General features: G+C 40.2%; 1 protein-coding gene across 2 annotated transcripts in view; it reads right to left on the bottom strand.

Annotated features, from left to right (window-relative positions):
- Positions 1-14,199, bottom strand: part of LOC126249057 (F-box/LRR-repeat protein 6) — a 241,118-nt gene that overhangs the window by 57,018 nt on the left and 169,901 nt on the right. For both annotated transcript variants that reach the window (XM_049950695.1, XM_049950696.1), the window contains exon 8: positions 12,188-12,347. In XM_049950695.1, coding sequence (XP_049806652.1) covers positions 12,188-12,347 — 160 coding nt within the window. The remainder of the gene's footprint in view (positions 1-12,187; positions 12,348-14,199) is intronic.

Raw genomic sequence — 14,199 nt, 5'->3', positions numbered from 1 at the left:
AGGCAAACTGCTGCAACTTCTTTAATTTTTATTGTACAATCATTTTAGCATACTTGCAATTTTTCTAGAAGTGTTTAAAGATGTGGAACTTTATTTCAGATCTATCAAAAAACAGTTCTTGTTTTAGGTGAACAAGAGGCTCACCGCTACAGCTTTGCATTTGTACCAGAAACTGGGTCAGTCCCAAGTAATTTTGTGGTGGCCAGTAAAATACACACTCATTTGACTCACTGTCATTCAGCTTCCTATTCTGGCTACCTCACTAGTTGAGTCAGATAATCAAGCATTGACATGGGTGGTAGCAAGGCTGTGAAAAACAAGATGTATACCTAGATAGGCTGTCCAGATCTTGGCATTTTGTTTTAGTGTGCACCATATTAGGGGCACTGATAATTGGGTCACTGATGCTTTGAGGCACATATCTCAATGTGAGAATGAGGAGAACAGCGGTAAGGAGCACCACCAAGAACAGGGTTTAATAGCTATTGTGTTAGGGGAGATACTGGAACAGTTTAGGGGCCTGTGAGAAAGGCAAGATGATAATGGTCATTTGGGCACTATAAAGGAATGCGTTAACAAGGATGAGGCAGTGCCTTGATACTCTATCCATAAGGGATTATTATGTTTTAGAACCCACAATGATGAAAGATATAAAATTTGCTTAATCCAGGAATTAGTCCCTCATATGTTCAAATATTTCCATCACTCTCTATGTGGAGGACACCTGGGGATGTACAAAACAATAACGTGCATTAAAGAGTATCCTACTTGGCCCTCCTTGAATAGTGATGTCTGGAAACTGGTCAGGCACTGCGAGGAGTGTATTTGCACTAAACCAAACCCAGACACCCAAGTGGGTGAGCTCAGTTCTGATCAGGCTGAACACCCAATGGATAACATTTTTATTGATTACCTGGTGCTCTTTCCTCACAACAAACACTGCCATAGGTATGTGTTAGTTGTTACGGATGTGTTTACCCATTTCGTATCGCTCCCGCAAAGCCAAGCTAGTATTAGTAGTGCTACTGTGAGACACCTGAGCCAAATCCTCTCAATATCTGGTGCACCGAAGGTCCTGGTTAGTGATGATGTGCCAGCATTTATGTCCTACGAATTTCAAAAATTCTGCTTTGCAAGTGCCATAGCATAGGTGACCACCACTCCTAATCATCTGCAGCCCTTGTTCATCAAATGAGTTAATCATAATCTTAACGTGACCTTGACAAGTTATCATCATAAATCTCAGACCAGGTGGCACAAATTCCTTGGATGGCTAAGCTCCACTGAATCACATTCTCCAAGCTAATGTTTTCCTTCTTAGGTAACTTTCCACTGTCAAATTTACTGTCCATTAATGATCTTCTCCCAGCAGACAATGATCCTAAAACTATCTGGAAGAACTGGGAAGCTGTCCAGAACAACATCCGGCTGGAGCACCATAGGGTTAGGGTTGTTGTTGTTATTGTTGTTGTGGTCTTCAGTCCTGAGACTGGTTTGATGCAGCTCTCCATGCTACTCTATCCTGTGCAAGCTTCTTCATCTCCCAGTACCAACTGCAGCCGACATCCTTCTGAATCTGCTTAGTGTATTCATCTCTCGGTCTCCCTCTATGATTTTTACCCTCCACGCTGCCCTCCAGTACCAAATTGGTGATCCCTTGATGCCTCAGAAAATGTCCTACCAACCGATCCCTTCTTCTAGTCAAGTTGTGCCACAAACTCCTCTTCTTCCCAATTCTATTCAAATACCTCCTCATAAGTTATGTGATCTACCCATCTAATCTTCATCATTCTTCTGTAGCATCACATTTCAAAAGCTTCTATTCTCTTCTTGTCTTAACTATTTATCATCCATGTTTCACTTCCATATGACACTTAAATCAATACTCGATGTTAACAAATTTCTCTTCTTCACAAACTCTTTCCTTGCCATTGCCAATCTACATTTTATATCCTCTCTACTTCGACCATCATCAGTTATTTTGCTCCCCAAATAGCAAAACTCCTTTACTACTTTAAGTGTCTCATTTCCTAATCTAATTCCCTCAGCATCACCCGACTTAATTCGACTACATTCCATTATCCTCGTTTTGCTTTTGTTGATGTTCATCTTATATCCTCCTTTCAAGACACTGTCCATTCCGTTCAACTGCTCTTCCAAGTCCTTTGCTGTCTCTGACAGAATTACAATGTCATCGGCGAACCTCAAAGTTTTTATTTCTTCTCCATGGATTTTAATACCTACTCTGAATTTTTCTTTTGTTTCCTTTACTGCTTGCTCAATATACAGATTGAATAGCATCGGGGACAGGCTACAACCCTGTCTCACTCCCTTCCCAACCACTGCTTCCCTTTCATGTCTCTCGACTCTTATAACTGACATCTGGTTTCTGTACAAATTGTAAATAGCCTTTCGCTCCCTGTATTTTACCCCTACCACCTTCAGAATTTGAAAGAGATTATTCCAGTCAACATTGTCAAAAGCTTTCTCTAAGTCTACAAATGCTAGAAATGTAGGTTTGCCTTTCCTTAATCTAGCTTTCAAGATAAGTCGTAGGGTCAGTATTGCCTCACGTGTTCCAATATTTCTACGGAATCCAACCTGATCTTCCCCGAGGTCGGCTTCTACTAGTTTTTCCATTCGTCTGTAAAGAATTCGCGTTAGTATTTTGCAGCTGTGACTTATTAAACTGATAGTTTGGTAATTTTCACATCTGTCAACACCTGCTTTCTTTTGGGATTGGAATTATTATATTCTTCTTGAAGTCTGAGGGTATTTCGCCTGTCTCATACATCTTGCCCACCAGATGGTAGAGTTTTGTCAGGACTGGCTCTCCCAAGGCTGTCAGTAGTTCTAATGGAATGTTGTCTACTCCCGGGGCCTTGTTTCAACTCAGGTCTTTCAGTGCTCTGTCAAACTCTTCACGCAGTATCATATCTCCCATTTAATCTTCATCTACATCCTCTTCCATTTCCATAATATTGTCCTCAAGAACATTGCCCCTGTATAGACCCTCTATATACTCCTTCCTCCTTTCTGCTTTCTCTTCTTTGCTTAGAACTGGGTTTCCATCTGAGCTCTTGATATTCATACAAGTGGCTCTCTTTTCTCCAAAGGTCTCTTTAATTTTCCTGTAGGCAGTATCTATCTTACCCCTTGTGAGATAAGCCTCTACATCCTTACATTTCTCCTCTAGCCATCCCTGCTTAGCCATTTTGCACTTCCTGTCGATCTCATTTTTGAGATGTTTGTATTCCTTTTTGCCTGCTTCACTTACTGCATTCTTGTATTGTCTCCTTTCATCAATTAAATTCAGTATCTCTTCTGTTACCCAAGGATTTCTACTAGGCCTCGTCTTTTTACCTACTTGATCCTCTGCTGCCTTCACTATTTCATTCCTCAAAGCTACCCATTCTTCTTCTACTGTATTTCTTTCACCCATTCCTGTCAATTGTTCCCTTATGCCCTCCCTGAAACTCTGTACAACCTCTGGTTCTTTCAGTTTATCCAGGTCCCATCTCCTTAAATTCCCGCCTTTTTTGCAGTTACTTCAGTTTTAATCTACAGTTCATAACCAATAGATTGCCGTCAAGAGTCCACATCTGCCCTGGAAATGTCTTACAATTTAAAATGTGGTTCCCAAATCTCTGTCTTACCATTATATAATCTATCTGAAACCTTTTAGTATCTCCAGGGTTCCTCCATGTATACAACCTTCTTTCATGATTCTTGAACCAAGTGTTAGCTATGATTAAGTTATGCTCTGTGCAAAATTATACCAGGCGGCTCCCTCTTTCATTTCTTAGCCCCAATCCATATTCACCTACTACGTTTCCTTCTCTTCCTTTTCCTACTGTCGAATTCCAGTCACCCATGACTATTAAATTTTCATCTCCCTTCACTACCTGAATAATTTCTTTTATCTCATCACACATTTCATCAATTTCTTCATCATCTGCAGAGCTAGTTGGCATATACACTTGTACTACTGTAGTAGACGTGGGCTTCATGTCTATCTTGGCCACAATAATGCGTTCACTATGCTGTTTGTAGTAGCTTACTCGCACTCCTATTTTTTTATTCATTATTAAACCTACTCCTGCATTACCCCTATTTGATTTTGTATTTATAACCCTGTATTCACCTGACCAAAAGTCTTGTTCCTCCTGCCACCGAACTTCACTAATTCCCATTATATCTAACTTCAACTATCCATTTCCCTTTTTAAATTTTCTAACCTACCTGCCCGATTAAGGGATCTGACATTCCACGCTCCGATCCGTAGAACGCCAGTTTTCTTTCTCCTGATAACGACGTCTTCTCGAGTAGTCCCCGCCCGGAGATCCGAATGGGGGACTAATGGGAGACTATTTTACCTCCGGAATATTTTACCCAAGAGGATGCCATCATCATTTAACCATACAGTAAAGCTGTATACCCTCGGGAAAAATTATGGCTGTAGTTTCCCCTTGCTTTCAGCCGTTCGCAGTACCACAACAGCAAGGCCGTTTTGATTAGTGTTACAGGGCCAGATCAGTCAATCATCCAGACTGTTGCCCCTGCAACTACTGAAAAGGCTGCTGCCTCTCTTCAGGAACCACACGTTTGTCTGGTCTCTCAACAAATACCCCTCCGTTGTGGTTGCACTTATGGTACGGCTATCTGTATTGTTGAGCCTCCCCACTAACGGCAAGGTCCATGGTTCATTGCCGGGCGGGTGGGGGGGGGGGGGGGGAAGTGGCACGTTATTATAAGGGCAAGCATCCTACCTCCCTGCAGCCTTGGAGCTTTGGTGTAGCTAAGAAATCGTTTGGCACAGAGTAAAGGGGTGTCCAGGGCACAACAGCCTGCTCAAGTTTGCCAGGGGGGACCAAGGTAGCACGGAAGGTTGTGCCCAGATCAGTCAACCCCCCACCGCCCTGTCCCGCATTAAGGAGTGGGGGAGGAGTGTGGGAGGGGAAGGGTGGGTTGTTCATGATGCATGGCAGTATTTCTGGTGTGCTACACACTATCAACTCTGCTCCCTTCCTGGTTACATCTTTGGCAGAGGCAAGGTGACAGCAGAAGGCCGGCTAGATCATGAGGAATGGCTATACAGAGGTGCAAGCAGCTTGCCAGAGGGAGGTGTATACTCTGCTAGTGTGAGTGACTGAAGGTATGTTGTGTGGGGCCTCTTGCCAGGCTCCCTTGAGAAGCTGAACAGAGTCCCAAGATGGCAGCTGCTTGAAGAAGACGTTGTTGGACACCATACCCACAATGCGGAAGAGCTGTGTGAAGTCACTGTAACTGTGGAAAGATTCAGCCATCTGTTGGAAGGCAATAAACTTCCTTTTTATTTGATGAGAACATCTCCAATTCATAGCCACAAACTTATATGTGCTAAAATATGCTTGCTCCTTCACTTCAGTTTGCTTTTGAGCTTTCCTGACCTGGTATCAATGATTGATAATCAGCTACGACATTTCCAATTCACCTTGTGATTTATATTTTCCTGCTCTCTCAGGCATAAGCATGATATTTTTGTCTGCTCATGAGGTTTGATCAGCTCTCTTGAGCATTGAGATCATATGGTGTAAAAGTTTTGTATTTCATTAACTTGTTCTGTTCTGTGTATGTTGTAGCAGTAACTTGTATACATACATAATGAGAGAATTATTGTTCTATACTTTACGGTTTTTCTATTACCGCTGAATTGGTGTGACAGTTGTGCACCGTCGGTATTTTGAAAATGAAAGGCTTGTGCACAGGCAAGAATGCTTGCACTGTAATAAGATACTTGTTTCACGTTAGGTAAAAATTGAGAACTTTCTGTGGATGAGTGAGCACTGGGAACTTTCTGTGGATGAGTGAGCACAAGTCTGCTTCTCCACTTTTGTAGTGTAAAGATTAGAGTTTTTGTGTTTTGATTTTCTTTATAATTAATTGGTGGAGTAATTTCTCATTATGTATGTTACATTAGTAATCAGTGTATTACATGACTGACAAGAGTCTTGAGGTTCCTTCTGGCCTTGATGCAAACTGGCAATGATAGCAGCACACTGGGTGCATATTGTAAATATCGAATGGACGAGAATGCACACGGAGCAATAAGGTACACATCTTTACTGAATTAAGAATTATCAGCCATCTGATATAGATGCCATTAGTATTACAGTTAATCTTTTGTTTTGTCAATTCAGTTGTAATTTTTAGTGCTGTTTAATCTCTTATGTAAGTGTGCATTGCTGTGAGAGGCATGCACAGATATGTCTTATTTAAGGTTTCTCTTGAAAGGTCACACTAAATGGTAGCTATTACTTTTGTTGGTCCAGTTACATTTAAAGAATTGGTTACAACCATGAAAATTTATACTGGCTCAGCTGTAAGTTTTCTAGTAAGGCCTCCTCACTGCAGAATTCTGATTTTGGTATGCACAAGTAACTGCCCTGCTGATTTTGGTTGGCCTCCTTTTGACTTGAGGTACCTGTTGGGATTGGCCTCTTGGTTGCATAAATTAATAATTTCTGCAAAGGTATGAGATTGGTTAATTGGGGAAGCTGTGAGTGATTGCTTCAAGTTGGGCTAGTGTGTCAATGAGTGTTTAAATTCTTGTCGCTCCAATGCTTAACTGTGTTACTGCGTAGGCAAAAACCAAGGTGTGGTATTATTTAAAGAATACTATCAGTAACTGATTGCCTGCAGCAGTGCCACAACATTAAACTCACTCTGTACTGTGTGTTGGCAGCACCGCGACTCCCATGTTCTGTATAATAATTCAGCTAATTTGGCATAACTGAACAGTACTTGCACTTTAGATTTTATGTACTTGTACATTTTTTTTTAATGGTCCCGAGACTATTTGTGCACCAAGAGTACTTATTCCACATACCTGTGGGTATTAAGGGCTGCAAGTGCATAATATCGATTTCAAGATGTTAACTCAGTAATACTATGCAGCCTTGTCACTGTCTGTTGTTTTATAAAGTAGAGTAAATTTTAGATTTGTGTCCCCACTAGGACTGTTGATATTGTTAAAAATATTGGGAACCTGATATATTGATATTTAAAAAAATATCATTATTGGCCCTCGAGATATCGACAAAAAGTATCGGTATATCGAAGGAAAAAATATCGACATATTGGTCTATAAAAATATTGGCTACATATTGTAAATATACTGGTGATTTTAGAGTTGTATATTTAAGTATTGATTTATTATTAGATATTCTGTACCTCAACAAACTAGCATCCTGCCTATCCCCCTCAGAGCAAGAATTGAAAGAAAAACAATTTGAAAATTTGTATGTTAGTAATGGGCCTCTGTGCAGATGAAAAGCTTGTATTACAATACTTTTTTGGTCGACTGTTGTGTTGGTAATTAACAACTGTGTACATGGTGCAGTGTCATGAAATATTTCATTCCAGTTAAACTCTCATACCTTATTTTCTTAATTAGTGATTGGCTACATGACCAAATAAACCTTTTTTCATGCTGTGTAGGAAAATTGCCTGTAGAAGATAATGTTGCAGTTTCTGTTGGTAGCACCGAATGCCAGATACATCAGCATTTCCCCTCACACATCTCCACCCACCGTGAAGACCAATCTTGTCATTTAGATTTTTGTTCATCATTTTTAGCAACTGTTTTTGAAAATTGCCGATGTGAAGAAATAGCACACTAAAAAACAATTCCCTTCACACCGCCATACCCCTCCCCCCTTCCCAGTACAATTGGACTTCTTCTTTTGTGCCATCTATACTTGCTTCCCACATTCACATAGTCAAGGAGAAAGACTGGATGTGATGAAAGCTCAAACAGTAGTAAGACTCCTTCACACTATAAAACTAAAATTATGTTCTACTACAATTTCAAGAGAATTATTTCAAATATTTACCAAAAATCACAAAAAAATATAATATAAAATAAAAGTAGCGGAACTCATGATTGCCATTTTAATAATGACATATCGATTTTCATATCAACATATTGATATATCAGGGAAGAAAATATCACCAATATATATCGATATTTTCTCAGGGAAATATCAATATTTTATCAACAGCAACAGCCCTCATCTCCACATTACTAACTGTATTACTGTAAATTTAAGTAAGGAAATTATTTGGTGGCATTATCACATTATTATAAAGATTAGTTCGTGCCTTTTAACAGATTTCCACAAAATTTTGCTGTCTGTAATTTTTTTAATTGTGTAAATAAACTCACTTTTAACTTTGGACTTCATTTAGTTGGGAACCAGTATCTGCATTCCAAACCTAGTTCCCTACCGAATCAATGGTAACAGAGCATGGTTGAGTGGAGGGGCAGGGTTCTAATCCTGCTGCAGAGGCATTTAGGAAATGCTCGAATTATCAGCCATCGTTTTCCTACAGCCTAGCCATCCTGATCACCTGACCTTATCCCATGTGACTTCTGGCTGTGTGGTTATCTGAAAGATGTTGTTTAAGTGCTCCAATTACAAATGTAGCTGAACTGAAGGCATTCATTGCACAACACATTCTGAACATGACCCCTGAGACACTCCGATTTGTTGTGGAACATGCTGTTTCTTGATTTCAGCTCATGGCAGAAAACGTTGGCAGAAAATGGTGGCCAGCATAGTGAACTGTCTTGTGAAACTGATGTAATTTTGCTTTTTAAGCAGTTTTCAACCCCAGGACAATAAAAAACCAATGTCAGTTTGCTTTTCTGCAGTTTTTGGCCCCAGCATAATTAAAAACTCATGCCATTTTGTTTTATATGCAGTTTTTGGCCACAGGACAATTAAAAACTGATTTTTTCCATGCAATGTGGTATGATCTTGTCATGGTGGATGGGCTTATCTAACTACCAGTGCTAGAACTGTTGACTGTTGAACTTGTGCGTTCACACACATTGAACAGTATGGATGGTGTAACGTGCAACTCAAACCACAGCCACTGTACTGTGATTCATCAGTCATTTGTAGCAGACCCCACATTCTTTGGTTGGTTTGCGGTAGGGGACCAAAAACAGTGAAGTCATCAGACCCATCGTGTTAGGAAAGGATGAGGAAGGAAGTTGGCTGTGCCATCTGAAAGAAACCATCCTGGCATTTGCCTGAAGTGGTTTAGGGAAATCACAGAAAACCTAAATTAGAATGGTCAGACATGGGTTTGAACTGTTGTCCTCCCACATGTGAGTCCTGTGTGCTGACCACTGTGCCACCTCGCTTGGTGGGCCAACCTCATTTATGTTAAGATGTTCACTGTGTCATCTATTAGTAAAATTATTATTATTATTATTATTATTATTTTTATTCTTTTGACATTTCCCCCTGCCTCTATAATATGTTGTTGAAATGTGATGTCATTCTGAGTAGTGGTTTTCTTTCTACAGCATTTTAAAACTGGAAATTTAATTATGGACATCCTGTATCATTGGGTGTGGCCCTCACTTGTGAGGAATGCTTTTCTTTTTCCCAGTTCTGTCACCTCAACTCAGTTCACCCAACATACAGTTTACCGTGCAAGGGGAACAGGATGGTGCCCTCCCATTTCTTGACTTCCTAGTGAAACAGAACCTAGATGACAAACTGGCACACAGTGAGTACAGAAAGTTTGCACACACTGATATGTATCTACATGCCTCCAGTGGTCACCATATCTCCCAATATGAAGGCATCTTACCCACACTTGCTCAGAGGGCATGATCCATCTGCGATCAAGACAGTCTTCTAACTGAGGTGATGCACCTGGAGACAACAATCCATGGAAATGGGCACAGCAGCAAACATATATGGGGTGCATTTGGACAGGTTGTACATAGACAACAGCAGGAAGAAAAAGAAGAGCACAAATCATTAGCACGCATCTTGTTTTTCTGCAATACTTCCAGAAAAGTAAGCAGAGTCTTGGAAGTGACACAATGTCAAATGAGTATTTCATCATCCGCTAAGACCCTGACACTACTAGCGTCAGTTAAGGATGGTCTAAGCCTTCACTAATGAGGGATCTACCAAATCCCCTGCCAATGTGGCAAAGTATACACTGGAGAAATTGAATGCATTATAGAAGAGAGATGCCATGAACACAGATCAAATGGTTCAAATGGCTCTGAGCACTATGGGACTTAACATCTGAGGTCATCAGTCCCCTAGAACTTAGAACTACTTAAACCTATCTAACCTAAGGACATCACACACATCCATGCCCAAGGCAGGATTCTAACCTGTGACCGCAGCGATCGCGCGGTTCCAGACTGAAGCGCCTAGAACCGCTCGGCTGGCCATGAACACAGATGCCGTACTGAATAATACCAAATAACTAAATCAGTGATTGTCAACTATAGTACAAAAACTGGCTATACTATAGATTACAACAGAACCAAGATACTTAGGCAATCTTCCTCCTTCTATGGTTGTGTGATTAAAGAGTTCATTGAAAGTAAGGTCCAAGACAGTCTAACTAACAAGACAGTGGCCTACAACTGAGCCGAGAAAAAGAAAACTTTTCCCATACAGTGAGGTCTGCATTGGATGACAACAGCATGGACACTGGTGACCACAGCTCACAGCCACCATCACCACCACCACCGCCTTTCACAGTGCGTGCTCTGATAGTGACAGGAGCAGAGTGACAGAGGGGTAATGGCCAATATATACAGGACAGCAACATGAGCACAACAGCAGTCATCAGAAACCACCTGTAAACGGCAACGAGTCTGTTTGCCAAATTATCACAGACAGGTGACGTGACCAAACAGATTCATTCTTTCATTCCCTCTGTTCATGCATGTGCTATTATTATTACTTTACTCCTCCTCAATTTTCTTTTTCTTCTCAGCATGCAGAGTCTTTCACTACAGGCTCAAAATTTTTGTTATGCTTGTTTATTATAATTTTTTGTTATAAATGCAGTACCAGATTGGACAGTTCCACACATTTTCTTCACCATACAGTAAAAAAAATGCAGATGCATATTTATCAGCCCCTCTCCTTGGTCTCTTATTTATAACAATGGTACAGCAACATCATTTTCTGCCCCCTCCCCCCCCCCCCTTTCTTTGCCACCCATTCCACTTCTTGCCAGAGCCTTTATAATATCACCTTCACACATTATGGTCATGCACCTTCACACATCATGGTCATGACCTACTGATTACCTTAGTCATTAGTAGTAGCTCATGGTGTGAAACATTTACAAAGTGGATTATTGGCTCCAACTGAAAAATTTCTCTTTGACAGACCAGAATTTCTTGAAGGTGTATTCTCATATGATGGATCTAATATTCTGGCAGAGCCCTCCCTGCACAATAGTAGAACGTGCACATTATTTGCTCTCCATGGAACCTTTTGCTGCCATTTACTGAATGATTAAGTTTCTTATACCAAAATCTATTGCCTTTGTCAAGTGCATGTATTTCTGACACTGCATTGCCTCTATAGAAAGCTTTTCATCACTTGGTATAACTTTTGCCATTACTCAGTCACTCAGCTGACTATGATTATTTTCTTAGTATCTGTACAAAGAATTCTTCCTCTCTATTCCTGAGACTAAATAAAAGGCTGTATGTGCACATTTCACTTTATTTTTTGGTAAAGTATGTAGCAATTTTGTGTAGTTATTTTTTTTTCTCCATTGGAAGTATCACAGATAATCACCACTGATGAAACTTTTAAAAATAAAAGGAGCAAAATATGTATGTTAGAAAGGGTCATTTATTTAGTTATATAGACTGGCTTCAACATGCCTGGATTGCTGTGTGTGTTAAAGTGCTGCTTCTGGGACAAGGAGGTGTGCAGACCAGCAATGAGGTTCCATGTGCCGACCAGCCCGGATGTGGTTTTTAGGCAGTTTTCAACATCCTATGTGAATACCAGGCTGGTACCCAAGTCCCACCTCAGTTACATGATTTGCAAACATTTAGAAAACTGCTGTTCACTTTCACACGAACAGCATTACACACAGAGAGTTGGGATACAAATATGCTGACCCGGAGGGTAATGGGGTGGTGACAGGAAGGGTGTCTGGTCACCCCTTAAATTAACCATACCAAATCTGTTCAAACTTGCATTGATGCAGGACAACAGCACACGAAAAAGAAGGTGATTTAGACTGGCTTCAAATACTAAGACCATAGTCACAAAAAAGAAAGTTTTGTTGATGAGCATAGATCACTTAATTTAACCTCTTTACAAATTATATAGAAAAATTGGTTCCTGCTTACTGTAGTTGTGATTTTTCTCCACATTCAGCAAGAGCAATCAGGCCAGAGTCAAGAGATTCATTAATATGCACCCAACTTAAGTCCACCTCCACTAAACTATGATTCCATTTCTGCATAATCAGCTCCAAACCAGAAACATTTTTCCGTGAGATACAGCAACCTGAAAAATATGTTAGAAAGAATACAAGACCTGGAGAACAACTACTGCCATTCAGAAATAGAGTTATTGGAATAGAGGTAACAAATTGAACAATAATTTTTTAAATTCTCCATTCAGGATGTTTGTAACAAATAAAAAGAACTTTGTATTTCCCATATGGCTCTTTCAGTTACATCAGGGGACATTTCCTTACCTGTATGATTCTCTTCTCATTTACAAACTTCCTTGTCTTTAAAACTTACATCTTGTCACTCCCTTTTTGAAAATAAAAGCCAATAATTTAAATTTTTCTTCATTCCACATATGAAAACTCTTTAGGAGTTACTTTCACATCTCCACACCATCTCTCCAATATTTCAGCTACAGTAATTAAAACAAACCCTTGTGTGACCTGAGTGACAGTATGATTATCTGCCACACAGTGTACAGTGACTTGCAGAATTTGTATGTACATAGACGTCTATTTACTAACAATGATATCCACTGAAAATGTACCCCTGAGGAAGAAGAAAATTCAGTTTGGACTGCATTACCATTATCTAACATTAATTCACTTAGTGTCCCCAGACTTACGATTTCAGTTCCCCATTGGGGTATGCTACTGTGGTGATCTTCAGTCCAAAGATTGATGTTACTACATTCCAACATTTATGGTGTCTGTTTTGATATACAGTGGAACCTCGCGTTGTGAGCATAATTCATTCCAGAATCTCACTTGTAGTCCGAAACACTCGTTAAGCAAAACAATTTATCCCATATAAATTAATGTAAAATACAATAATGTGTTCCGTGCAGACAAAGTACTAAATGTTTTTCTTATTCACTCCATTTATTCAAAGAAAATTTTACATACAGTACTATGTAATTTATTATTCACAATGCATGACTAATTATTTTTTACGAGGAAGCTATCTATAGCCATTTGTTTCTGCCGACACTTCAACACTTGGCAAAAATGCGACACTGCATTATTGTCACAAAATTTGTAGCATCCATAACAACTGCTTTATTGGGGTGATGATTTTCAATGTACGATGCAACCGATTACCGTGCTTTCGGCATTTCTCTTACTGCGCCAGAAGATTGCTGCTTTGCTGTTACTGCCTCTGCCTTCTCCTTCTCCTCCTCCCCTCCCTCCCCTCCCCCCCTCCCGCCCTCTGCACAACTTTCTGTTGTAAAACACACTGCACCTGCATAAGCTCTTTAGTGATCATTTCTTGGCTGTGATCTTCCACAAGCTCATCGATATCATTGTTATTCACTTCTAGTCCCATGCTCTTCACCAAAGACACAATCTCACTGACTACAGGCTCCACAGGTACTGACTCAAATGCCTTAGCATCACATTCAACAAGGCACTCCAGCCAAATCTTTTCTCAAGCAGATGTGAGAGTTCTCTTGGTAACCCCTTCCCATGCCTTTTCAATTATCTTGATGTAGGCAACAATGTTGAAGTGATATTTGCAAAACTCTCTGAGAGTGAGATTGGTAGCTTCAGTCAACCCGAAGCAATGCTCGAAGAGTGCTTTAGTGCAGAGCTTCTTAAAGTTAGAAATAATCCACTGGTCCACAGGCTGGAGTAACAGAGTGGTGTTGGGAGGTACAAATTGGATCTTGACGAAATTAAATTCTTCAAGGTGGTGGTCTTGTAGGCCTGGAAAATGGGCAGGAGTGTTGTCCATAACAAGCAAGACATGGAGTGGCAGATTCATCTCAAGCAAATATTTTTTCACCAAAGGACCAAACACTTCACTGATCCAATCACAAAAAAGATCACATGTCACCGAAGCCTTGTTATCGAAGCTCCACGTCACATTTAACCTGCTCTTCTGGACTTTACACTTCTTGAAGG

This window comes from Schistocerca nitens, chromosome 3 (assembly GCF_023898315.1).
Source record: "Schistocerca nitens isolate TAMUIC-IGC-003100 chromosome 3, iqSchNite1.1, whole genome shotgun sequence".
Classification (NCBI taxonomy): domain Eukaryota; kingdom Metazoa; phylum Arthropoda; class Insecta; order Orthoptera; family Acrididae; genus Schistocerca; species Schistocerca nitens.
The sequence above is the reverse complement of the archived record's forward strand: the minus strand, read 5'-3'. Positions and strand labels throughout refer to the sequence as shown.